The sequence below is a fragment of the Zalophus californianus genome, chromosome 8, assembly GCF_009762305.2.
Source record: "Zalophus californianus isolate mZalCal1 chromosome 8, mZalCal1.pri.v2, whole genome shotgun sequence".
Lineage (NCBI taxonomy): Eukaryota > Metazoa > Chordata > Mammalia > Carnivora > Otariidae > Zalophus > Zalophus californianus.
The window spans coordinates 89,531,548-89,553,977 of NC_045602.1; the positions used below are offsets into that span (position 1 = coordinate 89,531,548).

At 45.6% G+C, this 22,430-nt stretch overlaps 1 protein-coding gene across 2 annotated transcripts in view; it reads right to left on the minus strand.

The window, feature by feature from the left end:
• Window positions 1-6,502: 6,502 nt before the first annotated feature.
• ENTPD6 (ectonucleoside triphosphate diphosphohydrolase 6) overlaps window positions 6,503-22,430 on the minus strand; it is a 44,229-nt gene continuing 28,301 nt past the window's right edge. The window contains exons 12-16 of one of the 2 annotated variants that reach the window (XM_027622802.2): window positions 13,341-13,442; window positions 10,723-10,860; window positions 9,067-9,123; window positions 7,773-7,885; window positions 6,503-7,662 (exon numbers count right to left, since the gene is read on the minus strand). In XM_027622802.2, the coding sequence (XP_027478603.1) occupies window positions 7,564-7,662; window positions 7,773-7,885; window positions 9,067-9,123; window positions 10,723-10,860; window positions 13,341-13,442 (509 nt within the window). In that variant the 3' untranslated portion in view covers window positions 6,503-7,563. Of the gene's footprint in view, window positions 7,663-7,772; window positions 7,886-9,066; window positions 9,124-10,722; window positions 10,864-13,340; window positions 13,443-22,430 lie in introns of both variants that reach the window. The other variant, XM_027622801.2, reaches the window with a different exon arrangement.

Sequence of the window (22,430 nt, forward strand, 5' to 3'; positions counted from 1 at the left end):
AAGAAGAAATAATGAATTTAGGAGAGAACTGGAGAAAAAGGAACTCTTGTGCTCTGTTGGTTGGAATGCCAACTGGTGCAGCCAATGTGGAAAACAGTATGGGGTTCCTCAAAAAGTTAAAAATAGAACTAACAGATGATCCAGCAATTCTACTTCTGGGTATTTACTGAATAAACAGAGACATTAACTCAAAAAGATATATACACTCCCATATTTACTGCAGCATTATTTACAATAGGCAAGATATGGCAACAACCAAAGTGTCCATCAATGGAGGAGTGGATAAAGAAGATGTGGTGTGTGCGGTGTCTGCATCTGTGTGTACATCTTATAATGGATTACTATTCAGCCATAAAAAGAATGGACTCTTACCATTGTGACAATGTGGATGGACCTTGAGGGCATTATGCCAAGTGAAGTAAGTCAGACAGAGAAAGACCTTATGATCTCACTTATATGTAGGATCTAAAAAAACAGAACAAACAAACAAAACAAATAAGCCCAAGCTCACAGATACAGAGAACAGATAGGTGGTTGTCAAAGGCAGGGGGCAGGGGATGGGCAAAATGGAAGAGGATGGTCAAAAAATTACAAAATAATCAAGTCCTGGAGATGTCATGTACAACATGGTGACTATAGTTAATAATGCTGTATTGTTTATTTGAAAGTTACCGAGAGAATAAATCTTAAATGTCCTCATCACAAGAAAAAATGTTTAAGAAAAAATATTTCTAACTAAGTATGGTGACAGATCATAACTAGACTTAGTGTGGTGATCATTTTGCAATGTGTACAAATACGAAATCGTTATGTTGCACACCGGAAACTCACATAATGTTACATGTCAGTTATACCCACTTAAAGGAAAGCTGCTCTTTTAGACTTTTGCCCTTTTGGAGTTCCCATCCTCATTAATTAATTATTATTTATAGAGAGGGGTGGGGAGGGGTAGAGGGAAATAGAGGGAAAGAGAGAATCCCAAGCAGATTACACACCCAGCATGGAGCCCGATGCAGGGCTAGATCTCACAACCCTGAGACCATGACCTTAGCTGAAATTATGAGTTGGATGCTCAAGTGACTGAGCCACCCAGCTGCCTCTCCAGTCCTCAATTTTTTTTTTAAGATTTAATTTATTTATTTGACAGAGAGAGACACAGCGAGAGAGGGAACACAAGCAGGGGGAGTGGAAGAGAAGCAGGCTTCCCGCTGAGCAGGGAGCCCGATGTGGGGCTCGATCCCAGTACCCTGGGATCATGACTGGAGCCGAAGGCAGATGCTTAATGACTAAGCCACCCAGGCGCCCCCCAGTCCTCATTTTTTTTTTAAAGGATTTTATTTATTTGACAGAGAGAGACACAGCAAGAGAGGGAACACAAGCAGGGTGAGTGGGAGAGGGAGAAGCAGGCTTCCCGCTCAGCAGAGAGCCCAATGTAGGGCTTGGTCCCAGGACCCTAGGATCATGACCTGAGCCGAAGGCAGACGCTTAACGACTGACCACCCAGGCACCCTCCAGTCCTCATTTCTTAAATTGCTGTATTAAGATATAATTTATATACCATAAAGTTACCCATTTAAAGTGCATGATTCAATGGTCTTTAGTATATCTGCAGACAAGCACACCCATCAAGATAATCTAAGTTTAGAACCTTCCTGCCATCCCCCCAAAACCCTATGCCCAGACCACTCAGCATCTACTTCCGATTCTCTCCCCCTCGCCCCAGCTCCGGGCAATCACCAATCTGCTTGCTGTACTATCGAGTTGCCTGTTCTGGACACTGTATATGAACAGAATCATGTAATACAGGATCTCTGTATCTGATTTCTTTCACTAACTAGCCTAATGTTTTCAAGGTTCAGCCATGATGCAGCAGATGTCAATACTTTATTCACTTTTACTGGCAGATAATGTTCCAGTGTATGGAGAGTCCTTAAAGTCTCTTCATCCCCAGCAAGCTGAAAACCCTGGTTTACATTCCCACTTCTTGTTGCTTTAGGACAAGCCCTGTAGCCCCCTGAACTTTGGCATTTTTACTTGCAAAACCATCTGATCCTTAGCTGACCTCCAGATGGATCCGGGAAACCACGAAGCTGGTTTTTTGAGCACCTCACACCTTGGAAGCTGTTTGAAGCCATCCCACTGCCCTGTGTTCCACACCATAAAACGCAGCTCTGGCACTCTTCTGACCTTGAGAGGCTTCTCCAGGCAGGAGGCCATATAGGGGGATGTCTGCTCTGTGCTATGTAAATCCGGAGGCAGACATGCAGATTTACAGAGCTGCACTTAAGCTCTTAAGCAGAAACCTTTTTCCACCAATCAATAACACAGAAAAGTAGGAATCAAATGTCAAAATGTCAAAATTAGATAAAGGGGCAGTTAAGTCTAGAGTTAGGTTTAATTTCTCTTGACTGTATAACTACTTTTCTAAATATCCGATCAGTACCTGCTCCGTGGGCTGCCACAACAATGCAATCACCCGTGCTTGACGCATAGAAAGCACTCCACAACAAAGGCCACCGTCATTATTTCAACTCAAAATTCAGGGACATTACATGCAAGTATGCTTACCTGGTCATGATGTTTAAGATCATTTTCAAGAAGAATCCAAAGATCTGGAGTGTGAAGAGGCCTTGCAGGTGCCTGATTCTGACCTCTTATCTGGGCAGGAACCTCTTCTTGTGCACCCTTGAGTGTTGACAGGGCAGGGATGCACACGACTGAGACCCTGTCTTTTAGGACATCTTTCCTTGTTAGACAGAAACCTGAAAATACTCCCTGTAACTTGTGCCCACATGTCTGAGCTCTGGCCTCTGGAGTAACAAAGGCAAGGCCAGGGTCTCACAATCCTCATAATATTGAAGATGCTGTCAGAGTACCATTCACCCTAAAGCCTCTTTCCAGGACTCTGCATGTGATTTGTAACAGGAAACAGATTTGGCTTTCGTTCCTGCTCCTGGCTCACAGCTCCCCAAACCCTTGGGATTTCCTAAGCATTAAGAGCAATGGGAGCATCTTTTGTTTTAATGCTTGGGTCTTTTGTCCCAGGTTCCATTCAACCACAGCTCATTCAACCACATCTGAATTTATGTCAATGAGGTGATTTATGGAGAGCCCCTAGGTGACCAAAGGGTGGGGGACAGTTGCCAAGAGGAACCGACTGTGTAATCAGAAGGTTGGAACTTTTAGGGGCACTTGGTGCCTCAGTTGAGTGTCCGACTCTTGGTTTCAGCTCAGGTCACGATCTCATGGATTGTGAGATCAAGTCCTGTGTCAGGCTCCACGCTCAGTGGGGAGTCTGCTTGAAGATTCTCTCCCTCTGCCTCCCCCCAGCACCACTGCACTCTCTAAAATAAATAAATAAATCTTTAAAAAAAAAAAAAGCAGGTTGGAACTCTCGGCCTCCCCTAACCCTGACCTCTGGGAGGAAAGGGGCTGGAGATTGACCTAATCACCAACAGCCAATGATTTAATCAAGCTCACATAATAAAGCCTCTATAAAAATCCCAAGTAGGGGTTTTGAGAGCTTCTGGTTTTTGTTCTAAGATTTTATTTTTAAGTAATCTCTACATGCAACGTGGGGCTGGAATTTACAACCCCAAGATTAAGAGGCACATGCTCTACCAGCAGGGCAGGGCCAGCCAGGTGCCCTGATTCTGGCTTAGTTAACACATGGAGGTGCTAGGAGGGTGGCATGCCCAGAGAGGACATGGGGGCGCCAGACTCCTTCCATGTTCTGTCCTACGTGTCTCTTCCAGCTAGCTGTTCATCTGTATCCTCTGCAATAAATCAACAACAGTAAGTAAATTTTTCTTCTGAATTCTGTGCGCCTCTTCAGCAATTATCAGATCTGAGAAGGGGGTCATGGAAACCACTGACGGAGAGCCAGTTGGTCAGAAGCACAGGTGATAAGCTGGATTTGTGCCTGGTGCCTGAAGTGGGGGGGGCACATGTGTGGTCTGCACTGACTGCAGCAGTGTCAGGCCATCCAATTGGTGTCACAGCGTTGCTGGACCTGGGGTAGACCCTGCATGTCTCGTGTCAGAGGGAGGTAACGAGAGTAGAGGGCTGAGTGGGCAGCAGGAGAGGAGGAGGTTTTTCCTCCATAAGCATGACTTGACTGCCCCCGCTTCAATCATTCCTCACACCTCGTGCTCCCCAAATAAGTCATGAAAACAGCTTTACTACACTGCACGTGCCATGTGGCTTCCCTGGGAGACTTCCCGACACTATGATTCTGCACACTTCTGAAAGAGCCCTTCTGAAACTGCCTCAGTACTTTAGAGCCAGCCTTGATTTTATCCAAAAATGGTATTATCCCAGTATGAGTATCACATTTGCCTTCCAGTGACTCTGAAATGGTTCTAAAAATCAAATCCATCTTGAAACAATAATTTGCTGTGCCTGAGAATATTCATAAGCAGGTACTGGGAGTTCTTAAAGTAATAAAAAAACCCAACAACACTGTTTTAACTTTTAGAGCTATCTCAGTGGAGAAGCCTTTCTAATTATGATAAAAAACCTGGAAGTCATCATGATAAAGTTGTATAAAAATGTAAATTAAATACATAAAAATAGTAAAATTGTGCATCGAAGACACCACCATAAAATCAAAAAGTAATAATAAAATGGGGACAAATTTGCAACACTTTCTTTCACAATGGCTAATTTCCATTATAAAAAACTCCTAAACATATAAAAAACTCCTAAAATCAGGAAGAGAATGACCACAGTCTCTCAGAAAAATTGGTATGGGACATGGACAGACGTCTCATTGAAAAGGAAATGCTCTTGGACATACAAGATGAATTAGGTCGGTGCACAGTAAAATTACCAGTTATTTTTTACCTGCCAGTAAGGCAGAGCAAACAGGGAGGGCTGTAGCTTTGTTGGTGAGGAGGGCTCAGGGAAGCTGGCATGGGAAGCTGCCAGTGGAGTTGAAGGGAAAACTGACAACATGGTCACAATTTAAAACGCTCCAGCCCTTGGATCTGGCAACATCAGGAGGGCTCATGCACAGGGATGTGAGACTGGAAACCACCTGATGCCATGGGGTCCTGTCATCCAGACGCGGGACTGCCACCAGCCACTGCAAGACGGAGGTAGCTCAGTGTGCGCCAACACTGTAGCTGTTCTGAGAACAGGAAGATGCAGGACATGTGGGCAGGAGGCAGTGTGTGTAGTGTGCCAGGAAGATCTGAGCACATAGATGCACACGTCTTTGCCAGAGGTGGCGAAATTCTTACCGTATCCCTAGTTTGCATCTTTTACATGTTTGGATGTGCATATGTAGCTACTTTTTTAAAAAACAAGGCCCTAATTTATAATCACGAAAGACAGAGCAAAATGACTTGCATACTTTGCTGGGCCTAAAAATATTCCATGACTTATTTGGTGATCTTTTGGGAAACTTCCAGTTTCCATTTTTTCAGATGTGAGATCACTAACCTATAAATGAACCAAATCAATTTTCACTTTTACCTTCATACATATTTGATTCCTGGCCTCTGGACATCTTTAAATATTTAAAACTGTTAGATATTATGGAAGGAAAAGGCTGAGGAGACCTAGGCAGGGGTGATGAGCTGCTGGATTTTCCTGCCCTTGTCAAGCAAAGGTTTCCTAGATGCAGCCCGAAGGTGGTTTTTTATTTAGGGGAAGCAGCTCTCCTGCTTTGTCTTTTTCTGCTCATCTCACATATACATCTCCAGACCTCTGCCCCAGGGTTTAAGTTTTGGGGAAACCACGGGGCAGAGGGTGGTTAGTCTCATCTTGTCAGTGGTTTTTGCCCGGGGTGGGGGGGTGTTTCCCTCCAGCCTTCTGGAATTGGAGCAGTGATGATCAGACCACCAGATTAGGACCCTCCGAAAAAGGGAGAAATGCTCCCCTGTCATGTCCTGTGGGCATAGCACTTCTCCAACATCAAAGGCCTCCACCTGTGGGGATGAAGGGCTCTTGGAGGTGAGGAGTGAAACCAACCTCCTGCGGTATTCTGCAGAGCCCTTTTCCCCCAACAAGCCTCCACTCATGGGCTCATTTGGCAGTCATGTCCATCGTGGTCCTGCTGTGGCCCTGGGCGATCAAGGGGCCAGACCCTGTGCTGATGCCCAGTCTTTCTCTGGCGTGCAACCCCTTTCCAACTGTCCCAGATTAAAGCCAGGTCCTCACTGAACACACCACGCTGCATATGCTGTGGGTCACAGTCCCAGGGAGGATGGGAGCTCCACTTGGAAGGCGAGAGGCTCCCCTGGAACAGCCTGGGCCTCCACAGAGCCTGCCACCACAGGGACACAGGAGGGCCTGAGGGTGGCCACCATGTGTCCTTCTGTGGTTGTCTCCTCAAAAGGCACACTGAGAAGACCTAATGTGCCACCTGTCACCCAGCCTGGGCAGTTCTTTGTTTCCACTACAGTAAACAGGGACCTCAGGGGCTTTCCTGCCAGTTCTGGGGTCAATGAACATTGCTGACACTCACTGAGAGGAGTCACCAGACCAGAAACCCTTGTAAACTCTTTATTTTGAGTGGAACACGTGATGTTTAGCTTATTCCATGTACCATACATTTACTGCACAAACGACTGTGACCCTGAGGCCCAGGTCTCACAGAGCTCACACCCCAATGTAGGAGTCTGGGCCAGTGTCCGGTGGAGCCCCCTGGGGATGGGCAATGGCCCCGCACCCCAGCAAAGCCAGAAGGCGGTCCCAGGGACCGCAGCCTGCCTGACCCACAGTGGGGTGGTGTGCGTCTTCAATACTGCTCAGTTGCAAATGGCTCATGGTAGCGATACATCCACTGGGGCTCAGAACACAGTTGCTACACGAACACTCAGCAACACATGACAGAGACGTCACACACAGCACAGCCATAAATATTGTAAGCAGTTCACGCTCACGTTCGGACCTCCTCTGTAGGGCTGGGGCACACGAGAGGTATTTCCCCCAGCCCCTCTTCCTATTCACAGGGCCAACTCTGACAGTTAACTCCAAGCTGTCCAAGAACCTGAAAAAACAGACCTCTGGATGACCTCACACATCCACATCCAAGGAAAAGGCAAACACATTCAAGTCTGCCAGACCCCCTGTCCCAGAGGGCATGGTGGTTGCCACTTGGCCCACCCTGAGTAGCCAGGACAGCTCGTACAACCTCACCACCGAGTCTCTGGGGTGAAGGTGAAGGTCTGCCCTAGGGATGGGAGGAGACCAGACAGGGGTAGTGAGATAAAACAAGACTCCTATCACAGAAACACGTTATAACCACTCCAACCCTGCGGACAGGGACAGGTGGGGGACGGCGTGGCTGCATCACCCTGGCCTTGGCATGTGCCCTTTGCCTGTCTGGTTCACTGTCCACTTGGAGCCAAGGCAGGAGGCGCTGGGCCTGGGTCACGTTGCAGCCCTCTACCTGTCCAGAGGCAGGTCTGTAAGGTCAAGGGGAGACGGGTGGCAGCCTAAGCAGTGGCTTCCTCCCAACATGTCAAGGGGTTCCACAAAGGTCTATTCTCACGAAGGTCTGTTCTCATGGAGGTGGAGCCGCTTCTGTGAGGATGGCTGGGGGCGGCTTGGCCGCTACAAGGCTGGACTCTTCTGTCTGCTCAGGGAGTCGATGTAATGAAAGATGGCCCCCAGAGCCCAGCTGGTCTCAACATTGTTGATTTTCCGAGTCAGCTTGAAACACAAAGGGAGGGGCAGAGTGGCATGGTTGGGAGACTAGAAGCAGTGCCCCCAGCCCTTCAGGCCATAAAAGGCACAAGGGGCACCCTAGAGACAGTTCTTACCTTTAGCACTTTGTTCTCTGGGAAGCCAAACTCTTGGAGCAGCAGGCTGATGTAGGTGAGGTCCATGCACAGAAAGGGGTTGCCCTGCGGCCGGGTCTCCGCCGTCCGGCACACTGGGGTGAGAGAGCCCTTTCCCAATCAGATTCCAGGTGGTTCACTCCCAGGCGGGGGGGGGGAGGCTTGGGCAGACTGGCTCTGCCCACTCCAGGTGCCCACCCTATGTTAGGCTCTGTGCTGGCCCCAGGTCCTCATTGGTTCTCACTGGTTTAGACAAGACTACAGCCTAGAGAAGGAAGGTGATTCACCAAGAGTACACCAAAAGGTAGGGTCTCAAGGCCAACCAGCCTCCACTGGGCCTGGCCTCCAAGACCAAGAAGGACTTGTATGTCTTGGTTTGGTGTCATGAGCCGAAGACCACAGTCTCATAGGGCAAAGCTCTGCACCCGTGACTCTGGACACCTCTCCCAGGTGTGAATCTGGGCTTTCTGGGGAACGTAAATACCGACAAAGCTGTCTCAGAACATTCTATTATTCTTGAGGCAGATGAACAAACACACCAACAGTCTTCCCAAAATTCTGTTCAGAACCTTTTCCTGTTGAAGAGTCATGAACACCAAGTATCCATGGGATAAACCCATAAGTGACAAGAAAGCTTAAAAAAAAAAAGCCACTTGGGGGGAGGGAGGGGGAAAGGACTCTCTATAGAGAAACATACAAAGTTTAACTCTTTTGATCTGTAATTGGGAACAGCAACCGAAGAGCAAAATATTTACAGCCAGCCTTCATTTCATTCCCCATCCGGCTGGATTGTGATGGACAAAGGAGAGGAAGAGGGTCAGCCACCTGCAAATTCAAGGGGAAGAGCTCCTCACCCCCCACACGATGGGTCTGCTGTGACAATTGTGAATTTGCTGGGACACTTTCAGGGGAAATCCCTGTGACGATCACCTGAGTTACAGTGAAGAAGTGTCAGAAGAAGTGAAATCCAGAGAGCCCATTCCTAACACCCTAGGACTAGAAATATGCACTTTCAGAGTTGGGGACACTGAGACTCCCCTCCCCCTCCCCCTGCTGCGGTCACAAAGGACATGGCGGACCTGTCATCTGGGCCCAGCAGTGACCCCAAGTACCCTCCCATACCTCTGAACACTCGTCCGGCTGGCTGAATCAGGAACCAAACCTGGAAGCTCCCAGTACTGCCTCACAAGTACTAAGCTGCGTCTACCACACGGTGGGGCAGGGTCCCTGCCTCCCACCCTGGCCCTTCTCACCCAGCAGGGCAACCACTACTCACCATACTTGGCCGCGATATCAAAGTCTCCGACGACGAGGCTGCCTCCCTTTTCCACATCTGTGGGACAAGACCAAGCACCTGGTCTGCACCAGCATCCCTGAAGCAGCAATGCCACCAAGGCCCTGAGGCTGGCCCCCGTGAGGATGACATGGGGTGGTGTGTCCAGGCTGGCTGCAAGCCTGAGTGTAAGCAGGGCAGCGGCCCCACATACACTGGTCATGTGTCTGAGGTGATGTGGCGAGGGGTGGGCAAGTGTTCCATGCAGGACCACATGGGGATGATTAGCAGTTACGGGTCTTCGAGGGTCCCTCACAGGAAGGTCACCAAGAGCCCTGGACCCCACAGACTGAGCAATCTCTTCATGTTAAGTTAAAAAAACAAAAGCAAGGAATTGGATATGTTTCCTTGAGCTATGGCCCTGAGTTTAGCAATGGTATTCTGGTATAAATTTTCTGAATGTGGAAAAAAAAATTCTATAAAAAAAGCCAAGAAGTGGGTTTGTCAGGTCTCAGATCAAATGGGCAGAGCCCTTACAGGGCTCTCCAGAAGAGAGTGGCCCTAGGCCTCTGTGACATTCCCAGGGAAGGAGGCATGAAAGCTGTGTTCCCCAACTCTCAAGAATGGCAACTGTTTCTTCAATGCACCACAAAACCTCTACATTTGATAGAGCTGTCCCACACATTTATGTTTCTTATGAGGCAGCTGCTCAGTGAGCTGACTTTTCCTTGACTTTGGGCATTTGCTCAGTCAGCAAATATCATCGCTGAAGATGGATTCCATTTCTGAAAACAAACCCAAGAGCTCTTTCAGAGCCATGTGTAACTACAAAAGGGAGTTGGAAGAGCTTTCTGAACAGCCCAGCATCTCCTGAGGTCACTCTGGGACGATGTCGGTCCCCTAGGGGAAGGGCAACTTAAAGCCAGGGTGAGGGGCCCCCAGCACACTGCCAGGCCGGGTTTGCGTGTAGTAGACCCTGAGCACTGTGATGTCCATAGCTGGTAGTACAGATCAACAAACCCTTGCTCCAGCTATGGGAAGCCTGCAAAGGCCCTCAGGCCTAGCAGGCCAAGTAACTATGGGGCCAGCTACCGGGAGGTACCCCAGGGACCTTGCTCTGTGCCAGAGAGACCTGGGCCCAAGCAAGGGGTAAAGAGGTCACCTTCCCCTGGACTACCCACCCCTGGCTGGATGCGTTGCACACTGGGCCCAGGCAGCAGGTGGCTCAGTGAACTTTGAGATACCATAGTGCTCATAAGCTCCTGAGGGTGGTCTGTGGAGTGCGCTGACCCCTTCTCATGCCAGCCTGGGTGCCATATGGGGAAAGATGACCACGTGACCATGTCACAAAGGGCTCCCTCAGCCAGAGACCTGAGGTCAGACAGGAACGACTAAGGGTCAGTTACACAGGTGAGTCAGTTCTGCCTTAGAGCAGAACAACTTGACAGCAAGTAACTGTTCCTGCACTGACAATGTAACTTTACTAAGTGGCTCAAAGACCTGATTTATTTATAAAAAGGGGGCTTACTACTTCCTATATAGATGACAAGACACCTGCCCTCCTGTCTACTTCTGTTACTCTGAGAGTGACTGACAACATGATTACTCCCTGCTGTGGGCCCTCTGCCCAGACAATCTATACCTCGGCCCCACCTTTACCTATGAGGCCAACATTTGCTGCAAGGTCGTAATAGTAGGAAAAAGCATAAAAATCCACATCCTTCACTTCTTCCGTTCTGTGCACTTTGTTTCGAAGGATTTCCGATACTCTGCTGGCACACAGCTCATGGAGGTTCACTGCTGGGGCAAAAGAAAAGCACAAACACAATAATTAGGGGGCTCAGCACCTGGGCCACATAGCCCCTGGGGCCCTTCCCAGTGACTTCAGACCTTGACCTGGAAGGTGAGGCAGGACAAGAAACCTGCAGAGCACTTACCCGAGTCTGGGTGCTCATCAACACCACACATGTCAACAGCAACTTTTCAGGAGCCATGGCACTGCGGGCCCAGGTCAAGGGAGAGAAACCCAATGTGTGAAGGTGTGTCTAGCCCTGGTCTAGCCCTGACAGCTAGAGATGGCATGGCCCTCAACCCTGGATGACAACAGCCTTCAGCTGATGTAGCCCAGTGGGTTCAGGTTCACACTGTTGTACTGTTTACTCTCTGCCAGCCCTTGTGGAGCTCAAAACATGTAGGGCCTTACTCTGTCCCATCAGCCACTTTGGAGGTGGGGCCCGCAACCTCCTTATGTCACAGATGAGGAAACAGAGGCCTAACAGCTTGTCAAGCTCACACAGCTAAGACCATTAAACCTTTGCTTGGAAGAATGACAAAAGAGAGCCCCAGAGGTAAACAGATGTTGATGTCCTATGACCCACCCCTAGACTCAGCTTCCCATCTCCACCAGCCGACCTGCCCACAGCCTCAAAGCAGCTCCAGCCAGTTCTCCCTGTGCCCTTGCCTGTTGGACCTTATTTCTCTCCACTCTCCCTTATCAGGACAGCCAGGCAACCTCCTCCTAGTTCCTTAAACACAGCAGCCACTCTGGGGCCTCTGCAGCCTGGAGAAGTACTGCTTTCGATCCATGTGGCTCATTCCCCATCTCTTCATGTCTTGGCTCAAATACCACCCACTCCATGTAGCCTTCCCTGGCCATATTTAAAACTGCAATCTTCCCCTCAGCCCTCCTCTCCCTTCTGTTTTTTCCCTCAAGTTACTTTCTCATGTGTTTTAACAACTCCTCACACTGAAGTGTCAGCCATATGTCAGTGGCTGCTGCAGGGCCTGACACGTATCATCAAGTGCATTAGTGGCTGCCTGAGTCACAGTGACCTTCATGGTCAACAGATAATAAGAAACCAATATTTGGTCTTTGTTCCTGGTTCTGGACACAGAGCTTTCAAAACCCTTGGAATTTCCTGAGTGATGGGGATGAGATGAGCATCTTCCATTATTGATGATAAGCCCCTTTTTCAAGTATACCTGAGTTTATGTGAATGAGTGGACTCTTATCGGTAGGTCCCCAGTGGCTTTAGGATGGATGCTAGTTGTCAGAGGAGCCAACCATGTGATAGACGGTTGGAACTTTCAGCCCCACTCTCCAACCTCCAGAGAGGGTAGGGGGTTGGGGATTGAGTTCAACTAGCAGCCAAAGATTTAATTAATTAACGTCTGTGTAGTGAAGCTTCCCAGAACCCTAAATGATGGATTCAATGAGCCTCCTGGGTAGTGAACACATGGAGGACCTGCGAAGTGGAGATCTTAGCGTGTGGAGCCTCTGCACCCCTTCACCAACACATTGCTCTCTACATCTCTTCCCTTTGGCTGTTCCAGAGTTGTATCTTTTATAACAAAATAGTGGTAATAAGTAAAGTGCCTTCCTGAGTTCTGCAAGCCATTTGAGCAAATTATTTGGGGGGGGGCTTGTGGGAACCCCCAACTGGTAGTCAGCTGGTCAGAAATATAGGAGGCCTAGGACTTGCTATTTGCATCTGAAGTGGAAGTTGGGTGGGGGGAGCCTTCTCTGTGGTCTGCATTAACTCCAGAGAGTTAATAGAATTATTCATGGATGGAGAATTGGCTGGTGTGGGGAAATTGGCTGGTGTGTCTTTGGTGCCAGAAATGTAAGTAGAAATAGCTCTGTCACCAAAGGCAAACTTCTTGCCCATGTGTCCAGCGTGGAAACAATATTTCAATGTTTCTATTAGCACAAACTAAAGGAGTGCAGGGCAACAAAGACCACATGTGGGGTGAGAGGGGCCAGGCTGGTGGGACAGCACACCCACTATCAAAGGCCGGGGGCTACACAGCCCAGAGCAGCCTCTCCTGTGCTCACCATGCAGCCTGAGGTGATGGCGTGACTCCACTGGAGGAGAAGCTGTTTTTTCCTCAATTCAGAGATGTGCTCACGTTGCCCCTGGACCAACAGCCCCAACTTAGTCATTTGTCTTGGAGTGGGAGAATGCTCAGGTCCTTCCTCATTGTAGGCTTGTTAGGAAATGCAGTCTTTTGGAAGAAAGCATGTGGCAACAGACAAGTGAGCCTTGTGCAGAGAAAGCCTGTACCAGCTGTTCCCAGTGTGTCTGGCAAGGGCCCCCTGCAGCCCTGACGGTTCACAGAGCTACTTCCATTTCCTGGACAAGTAAGGGCTTGTCTGTGAATGAGGTCTGGCAATAGCCTCCCTGCTTCTCAGAGGTATTTGGAAGGTATGGGAGAGAGAGGGCAGGCTGCCATTCTTAACCCTTACACACCACTGACAACTGAGAACTCCACCGTACCTGCCTTCTGTCCTGAAATTCTGTATGTTATTTCAGCATGTTCCCACTCTCCTGTGAAACCTGGAGACAAACAAGGGCTGACCAACTCCTTTCCATCCTCTGCTGAAATAGAGAGATAAAGAAGAAGAAAGGCACATTACCACAGGAAGACTGGGATGTGGATTCTGCTGAGGGGAGGCCTGTATGCTAGTGAAGGGGAGGTTTTTACTTCTCCCTTAACTACCTAAAAGAATTTAAGTAGGGGGTCTGGCCCAGAAAGAGAGGTATTACCAGAGATAAGTTTTTATCTAAATGACCACTGTATGGAAGGGCAAAGATCTAATGACCAAACATCTGTTCTTTTGTCCTGTGAATCACCCTCCTCCCCTTTTTATTTTTTTTAAGATTTTATTTATTTGACAGAGAGAGACACAGCAAGAGAGGGAACACAAGCAGGGGGAGTGGGAGAGGGAGAAGCAGGCTTCCCACTGAGCAGGGAGCCCGATGAGGGGCTCGATCCCAGGACCCCGGGATCATGACCTGAACTGAAGGCAGATACTTAACGACTGAGCCACTCAGGCGCCCCTACCCTCCTCCCCTTTAAAACCCCCAGGGCCCTTAGCTCAAGATGACACATAGCCTCAATTGCCCAACTTGTTCTTGGGTGTCATTTTCTTCCCATTCATATGTAAACTTGCTTTTCTATTAATCTACCTTATATCAATTTAATTAATAGACTAGACAAAAGAACCTAGAAGGGCAGGAGAAAAACCTTTCTTCCCCAGTAGTTGGTGAGCCAGCCAGGAGAAAGCTCACTGGCTGCACACTGCCTGTTCTGGAGCTGCGGCAGCTGCGAGAGCCTGGGACCTCTGACAGGTGCAGCAGAAGTAAGAATTCTTACCCCGTCACACTCCTGGATCCCTGCCTGCAGGGTCCAGTGGAAGCAAGTGGTGAGAATCTTCCCCCCAGCCCTGCCCTTCCAAATTTAGATTAGCTGGAGAAAATATTTGTGGAACCAGTTCCTTGGGTATAGTGACTGGTAAAGATTTATTATGAGTACTCTTGACTTTTTTATTCATGTGTTTCATCCCAGAGATGGTCACTGCTTTTTATGTTTCTTGTCTGTTGTATCATTTGTCCTAAGAATGAAAACCACAGGGTAGAATGCAGACCTAGGCCGTAAAAGCCTGCTGTTCAAGCTGGACTCACAGACTGGTGAGTTCACAGTTCTCACCAGGCCAGTGTCTGTTTAGACAAATGTTGCTTCGGGTCAGTGTGCACACGAGGTGAAGGCAGTTACTAAGGGACATCTTGGAAGCCAAAGCCGCAAAACTCGTGGGCATGGGTTGAGAACTTAAAAGCTGTTAAGCACTCCCTACCTAACCCAAAGACTCCTGTGTTAGTATGAGTTAGTCACACTACAGGCCAGGCTGACATTAGGTCACCCGTCAAACTCAAGAAAATTTCCATACAAGGAACTCTGTAAAACACCTTGCAATCTCCAGCCCAGCAGCACATCCCTCTTCGGTACAGTTTGGCTCTGAGACACCAAAGGCTCAACTCAAGTTGTTAAGGTGCTTACGAGGGGTTTTCCTTTTGTCCTGTTCATGTCTTGAGAGCTTGTCTTTATGACCAGTGAGAATGTTCTCTCTGCACATATCACATGCACTTTGGTAGCCCTGGGTTCTGAGACTTTAAGTCACAAGCAGCACTTTCTGTCCAACTGTGCCACCTTTCAGGAGAGTTTGTTATAGGGATCCTGGTCCATAAGGTTTCTGTCATCTCACCTTCACTGTTTTATTAGTGCTGGAAAAGTCCCATTCTAGTAGTGCCTGTCTGGTGTCACAGATTCGCAGGTCTGTGACTAGAGGTGCCTCATGTTCTCACAGGAAACCGGAGACAGTGTTTTCACTACACCATTCTTACTGCCCATAACAACAGGGCTTTACTGTCTTAGACTATTTCTGGGAGTAAACTTTCTGGATCTTATAAGGGCTGCATCTTTTGCACCCTCTTTTGGGACCCTCTTGTATTCATGGTGAAGCCATAAAAAGGCTTATTAAGGTTTGTGTTATACTGAGATTAATATAAGATCCTCACCATGTCAGGCTCACCAATGGCCTGACAATGGATCTTTTGAATTGACAATATTTGAGAGCTCTCCTCCTAAATAACTGTCTTATTGATACCTATGGAAAAGCCAAGTTAAAAAAAATAGACACAAAGAGATGTAACAGCTAAGCTTTAGGGACTCCCTTAATAAGACGGGGAGCGGGGGAAGAGAAATTAGACTTAGAACAAAAATTAAAGTCCCCATCCAACATAAATTTCCCTCATTAAAATCTGGCCCTGTCTCCTCAGCAAATTCTCTTAACTCCCAGAGTCCACCTTCCCCAGAAAATTCCTTAAACACCCAGCTGCTTATTTTAGCTTCCCTTTTCCTTAAGATTTACAGAGAGCATTCTGGTCTGATCTCTAAGCCCAGGGTATACAGGTTACTCATGTAAATACTAAAAGCCAGAGAGCCAATTTAACAGAAGCACCCAAGGTAGATAATGTTTATACAGAAGGCTTGTTTTGCAGGGCTCTATAATCAGGCTCTGCCAGCTTCAGGCCTTCCTGTGCAATGTCCTTTGCAGCTATAGCCTAGGCCCCCATGCAAATAATTCATGTCCCCTAGACAACAGCATATTTTTAAAATTATAAAGCCCTTAAAATACTTTTAGAGGATCCTACCAAATAAAACTTTAAGTTGAATTAAACAGATTGATGTCCACCACAACCCCACTCATAGGGACCTTGTTTGGCTGCTAAGGGGTGTTCTTCCCACCCATGATTATGATTATATTGTAGTTATCAGACAAGCCAGATGGCCCCCTGGAACCAATACCGCCGTCCCCCCACCGACCCCAGGAAACAGATGACTAGCATTTCTCCCAGGCCTTCCTACAAATGATCAGCTGAAGGCTCATGTTAGGGGCTGACAGAGAGGCTTTTCTTCCTAAGGTAAAGGATTAAAGTTGAAATGTGCGCTCAGGAAGGAGGCCTTTGTTAAAATGGTTTATGTAGACTTTACAAAGGCATACTCCATTAATCCCAGAAAACACCTGTTTGTCCTGACTGAAAAATGACAAGATATTTAAGAGTTTTTTAAATAGCTCTGTGGTTGGAGACTGGCCAGCCTGGAAGCTGATATTCAGAGCCTGATAGGATTTTTTAGGTCTCTTCCCCTAAGCTAAAATGAAACTATGTACCCAGAGGGAAAGAAAAACCTTCTGAAGCCTCTGTAACAGGATTTACTAAAACATTCCAAAGCTCCCTGATATAAAAAACATATTGAAGATAATGTGGTTGGATGGGTGGATCAAACTATGATGACATTTAGGTTGCAACCCTATTCTTTTAAGGAATTGAGAGTAATTGTGCTCATCTTACAAATCTTTGCAAAACTAAAAATGCAGCTCTAGAGGCAGCTCAGAGTTCACCTGTTCCAATCCTCTCCCCAATTTATCTTAAAAGACCTATAACAGGCATTTTTCCTTGTGCCTTTGAGATTTAAAAGTTAAAGTACAAAATTCAAAATTCAGGGAGGTAATTCTTATCAGAAGGAAAACAAAAGAGGGAATTGTCACTTGGAACTTGGGCTCACAGGAAATTTTAAGTGTATGGAAGCTGTAAGGTCTCAGTTTGCATCTGTCTGTATGTTTATGTATTCTATATATATATGAAGTTGGGTATAATCTTCTCTGTCAACAAAATTAATTTGTAAGAAAGCTCTATTTAATTGATTTAAAGAAATTAAGTGCTTATATAAATTGAATTCTCAGGAATATAATAGAAATGAGGGACCCCTGGCAGGCACAGTTGGTGGAGCCTGTGACTTTTGATCTTGGGGTCGTGGGTTTGAGTCCTACTTTGGGCGTAGAGTTTACTTAAAAAAAAAAAAATTATGAAAGAAAATCTTTTAAAAAAAGAAAACCCAAATGTTTTTCAAGTTCATGTGATTTAGTATTAACTTTTAGTAAATAAAAACTAGTTTAAGTTTGTTGATTAAGATAGGCATGTCCTCAGAAGTTATCAGTATGAAATATAGTACTTTTATTCTACCTTGGTTTACTAAAGGTCAAATGAGTTCATGTTATCTCTTACAAAAATCTGTCAGCAAGAAACATAGCTTGGGATGATGGCTGACTTTGTCTAGTGTCTCATGAAGCAGTTTAAACACAGTTGTTAAGAACTTGTTAAGAACAAGAAAATTAAATAGGTATAAGTAGTATAAAAGGTTTTTAGGTGAACTATTTAGCAATAATTATGTTTTATGGTATGTGTACCTAAAAATGGTTTTCCCAAATCTTTCAGGTAAGCTGAAGCTTTAAACTTTTGCTAAATGATGAATTAAGTTAAATTCACTGAATATCCAGACCATTTCTAAATAAGATAAAACACTGAACATAGTTTTATACACTTTTAACTGCTGAACAAAGATTTAGACACTATTACTTCCTTTTACAGAAGAACTAAAAGGCATTTGGGTCATGAGTAAGCATATGTCTTTGGAAATTATTAAATGCATTTATAAGTTTGCCATTCTAAACAATGCTGGTGTGACACAGTTCACTACTGCTTATTTCTTAGTCAAGGGTTCTAAGGGTTAATTCTAATTAATATATGTAACTAAAATTACTAGAAATAATATAAGAGAAACAACTCTGTATGCAAGGAAAGTAAGACGTGTTTTTGGTAAGAAGAGGTATGAGGTATGAGGAGGCATTTTTGTTAAGGGAAAATAAGGGAAAGTAAATTTGTCCCAAGTAAAACTGGTTATTTCCAGATGGGAAAGAGGAAAATAAAGACAGATTAAATGGAAAGCTAGAAAGACAGAGAAAATCTTACCTTGTGTGGTTAGGTTGGCTAAAACTGAATGAATTTATTTTAATGGTTGTAAAATGAAGCTTTAAAATCAGTAGTGTACTTTTACGAAACCAAAATTGAATGTTCCTTCACCTGAAAGGACAGTTTTCTGGGACTACTGGCCTGCTCCTGATAAGACTGTGAAAGGCTTTTTGTCACCTTCTAAGTAACCAGTCTTCCAAAAGCAGATTATGTTTTATCAAAATAATTTTCCATGTTTCATCAGGTCTTTTGATCAGTTTTGCTCACAACTATGTAACATTCTGTATTTGCCCTTAAAATCCTTTGTTACTTTGGTTGAACAGGTAAGTAATGCTTCATTATGATCTGTGATCCTATTTGGTCAAGTGTCCAAATCTTGTGATATTTTTGACAAATTTCCAACATCATATTCTAAATGAAGTCTATTATAGCCTTAAACTGAGTTTGAGATTTTTAAGAGGGCCCCTAGAACATCTCAAAATTATGTGCTCTCTCTTTACAAAAAGAGATGAGTTTATCTGATATGTTAAATTACCTGGTAGGCATGTCAAATAAGTGATGATAAGCCTTCTTAGGTTATACTATATAGGTAAATGTTACTAACATAAGTATTATAAAAATTGTATGAAATTCCTAAAATTCTGATACGCCCTGGTATAATGTTATCAGTCATAATTCTAGCTATTACCTTAAAATACTGCATACCACAGAAATAACCAGACTTGTCAATTCTGCTACAATGAACTCTCATCAGATCTTTAACAATGGGCATCTTAAGTCTTTTGTCGCTTACAGTTACTGTATCACTCTGCTGCTTTGTAAAGTGTTCCTGCAAAAGCACTTCCCTTCAAGGAGATTCAAGAAAAGGACTTTTGACAAGTAGACTTGTCAAAAACTTGTCAGAAACCTCCAGGTTTCTGATAACCTTAAAGACCATAAAATTGGGCTGGGTAAGATTATCCAGAACTAAAGGGAAAACTGGGTTTAAGGGGAACAACTATTAATTATACAGAACTGAATAAACAGAGGAGGATTATAACGTTTATGAGTTTTTGTTTGAAACACTGCCTGTTCTTTTATGTTTCATTTTTCCAGATTTAAGGAAACCTTTTACTCTTTTCTCCTAAGCTACCAATAATTTGGTAAGATATACCTTTGTGAACAAATATGAAACAATTACTTTTTCTCTCTACCTTATCCTTCCACAATCTGGAAAAAGAATATTATTTTCATGGCAATATAGTTATGTGCATCTCTTCTCCTTGTGTCTCCAGGACACAACAACAAACACTGGTTACATTACCAAGGCTTTGACTGGAATGTCCTATTTGAGAAGGATGTGTGTAAATTCAGATATGACCAGACAGCTTTATGGAACTAAGGGTGACTTTATGAAGTCAATGAAGCCCCTTGGAAAAATTAGCCTGGTATCTTGATTGCGGGATTCCCAGCATCCTTACCAGGTAAATAAACAAGGTCGTTCCTGGCAGGCACAGGAACCCATGATATTTCGGGGATCTCAAGAAGAAAGGAATTCACCCAAACCTAAAGGTATTGCAGGTTAAGTCTGATGGCCTAGGCTTGGACTTTCCAGCTTCAAGAGGTTTAAAAAACTTCAATCTGAGATTCCTTATGAAAAGTTCCAGCAGGGGTGCCTGGGTGGCTCAGTTGGTTAAGCGACTACCTTCGGCTCAGGTCATGATCCTGGAGTCCCGGGATCGAGTCCCACATCGGGCTCCCTGCTCATCAGGGAGTCTGCTTCTCCCTCTGACCCTCTTCCCTCTCGTGCTATCTCTCATTCTCTCTCTCTCTCAAATAAATAAAATCTTAAAAAAAAAAAAAAGTTCCAGCAAAGAGGATTAAAAGAGCCCAAATGGTCAATCCCTATTTGCACTTATGCAAGTAATCAGACCAAATTTATTGACACTAGACTTATTCTGCAAACAAATTAGTCTTACTGTGGTTATCTTTGGTAGAAGTGGGGTGACTGTAGAAATAAAAATTATGTTTTAGTAGAAACCACAGTATACACTTGTGGGTATTAGATTCTACTCCTGCTGTCTTTGAGGTTTTGTTTTCTCCCTGTACGTTGGACTGGATCCTCATTATTCTACCTTCCTCCAGTATTTGGCTATAACTCTCCAAACTAACATTTCCAGTTTTTGTCTCACCCCTCTGACTTGGAATCACTGAGAACTAAAACTGCCCTTTTTTCAAAGCTATGCAACCTATGCTGGATGCTTTGATAACAACTTCAGAGAACTCACCACAATAGCTCATGCACAGATAATCTTCACACCTGCTGCTATGTGGACCACTCAGAAAGATCACCAAAGACATTGAAACTGCAACAGGAAAACCTATCAGTTTGCCGCTGCCTGCCCTCACTCTGTCTGAAGGTGCTTCAAGCCCGACATCTAGAAATCCTGTCAACTGGCTTGCCTTCAGAATGCAGAAACTGGGATTATAATCTGTTCTAATCATTAACCACTATTTTTTATTTCCACAGAAACGCCTTTTATTAAATAACTGATTTCTTGCACCACAGGCGTAACTTTGGGAGCCTGCCTACATCACTGCCTCCTGAAATGAGACACAACTGTCTAACTGAACCCATTTTTTATCAGCACTAAGAGCCTGGTTCAGTGAGATGGAGCAATCTAGCAGCTTTACTTCTGGACTGTGAAACTTCCTAGGGAAGTTTCAAAGATAGGACTGAGAGGGAGTAAAATACATGACCCCAAAATATGTCACTTTGGCATGTGGACTATTCTGAGCTAAAGACAATCTAGACCCAGCAGATTCAGGAAAAACTTTTACCTTTCTCTTAACTACCTAAAAGAATTTAGATAGGGGGTCTGGCCCAGAAAGAGAGCTGTTAACAGAGATAAGTTTTTAAGAATGACTTCTGTACGCAAGGGCAAACATCTAATGACCAAACATCTGCTCTTATTGTCCTGTGAATCACCCTCCTCCCCTTTAAAGCCCCAGACCCCTATCCTATTCCTTAGTTCAGGATGGCACATACGCCTCAATTGCCTGACCTGTCCTTGGGTGTCATATTCTTATGGGGCTCCTGTACATACATAATTAAATTTGTTTTTCTCCTATTAATCTGTCTCATGTAAATTTAATTAATAGGCCAAAAGAATCTTGAAAGGTAGAAGAAAAATTTTTCCTCCCCAATACTAGTAACGAAGGCATTGGAGGGCCAAAGGAACACTCTTCCTTTCTGCCAGATGAGAACTGACCTGTGGAAGCATTCCAGGTCAACTAGAGTACGCAAGCCTTTCTCTATCACAGAAGCCACCACAAAGCCTCATCAGTTTTAGAAACATAGTCTCTCCTAGCTTACACGCACTGAGGGGCTTCAGGGTTCCAGGCATTGGGCCAAGTGTTGTTCAGTCAACTGTCACAACCACCCTAATAGAAGGGGAGCCAACACTACCCAATTTTATAGATGAATGAGGTTGCAAGTAACCTGGCAGGGCCAGGACGATGCCACCATGCCATGTATCTGTGCTGCTGCACAACACAAAATCTGGGGCCCCACAAATAACAAAGGAAGCGTGGTGGTTGGCCTCTCAGCCTGGCCCCATGATGCCACCCCTCAAGGATGTGCATGTTGAAAAGTGAATCCCTATGCCTGCCCTTGATTCTGGCCTGGGCTTGCTTTCACCAGCAGAATGTGCAGGATATGATGCATGTGACTTCAGGGCAGTCCCCCTTCCTGAGCTGCCAGAAAGAAGTGCAGGCTGCTCTGCTGGGGAGGTCACATGGGGGGGCAATGAGGTGTAAGACACTCACCCAGCCACCCCAGCTGTCACCACACAAGCCCCAGGGATCCCAGGAGAGGCACTGTCCAGCTCAAGCCTGTGCAATCATGAGATACTATAATATCTATTTGCTCGTTTTGACCACTCAGTTTAGTGTGTACTTGTGCAACAACAGATAACACAATAGGGAGATGTTTCCTCTGGGGCAAGGAGCTGTCCACACCCTTCTTGGCAGGTATTACGGCCCTATGTGTCCCAAGTAGGTACTTTATGTAGCTGATGGGTTTAAGGCCAGCCATGGACAGGCAAATGGGTAACTGCCTTCTTCCTGCTGGCTAAATAGGTGTTTTCTGGCCACAGAGTGAAAACTGCTAGTGTTTCTGAGACATGGAAATGTTTTTGGTTTGCAACAGAGGAATACCATAATAAGGTTAAACACCAG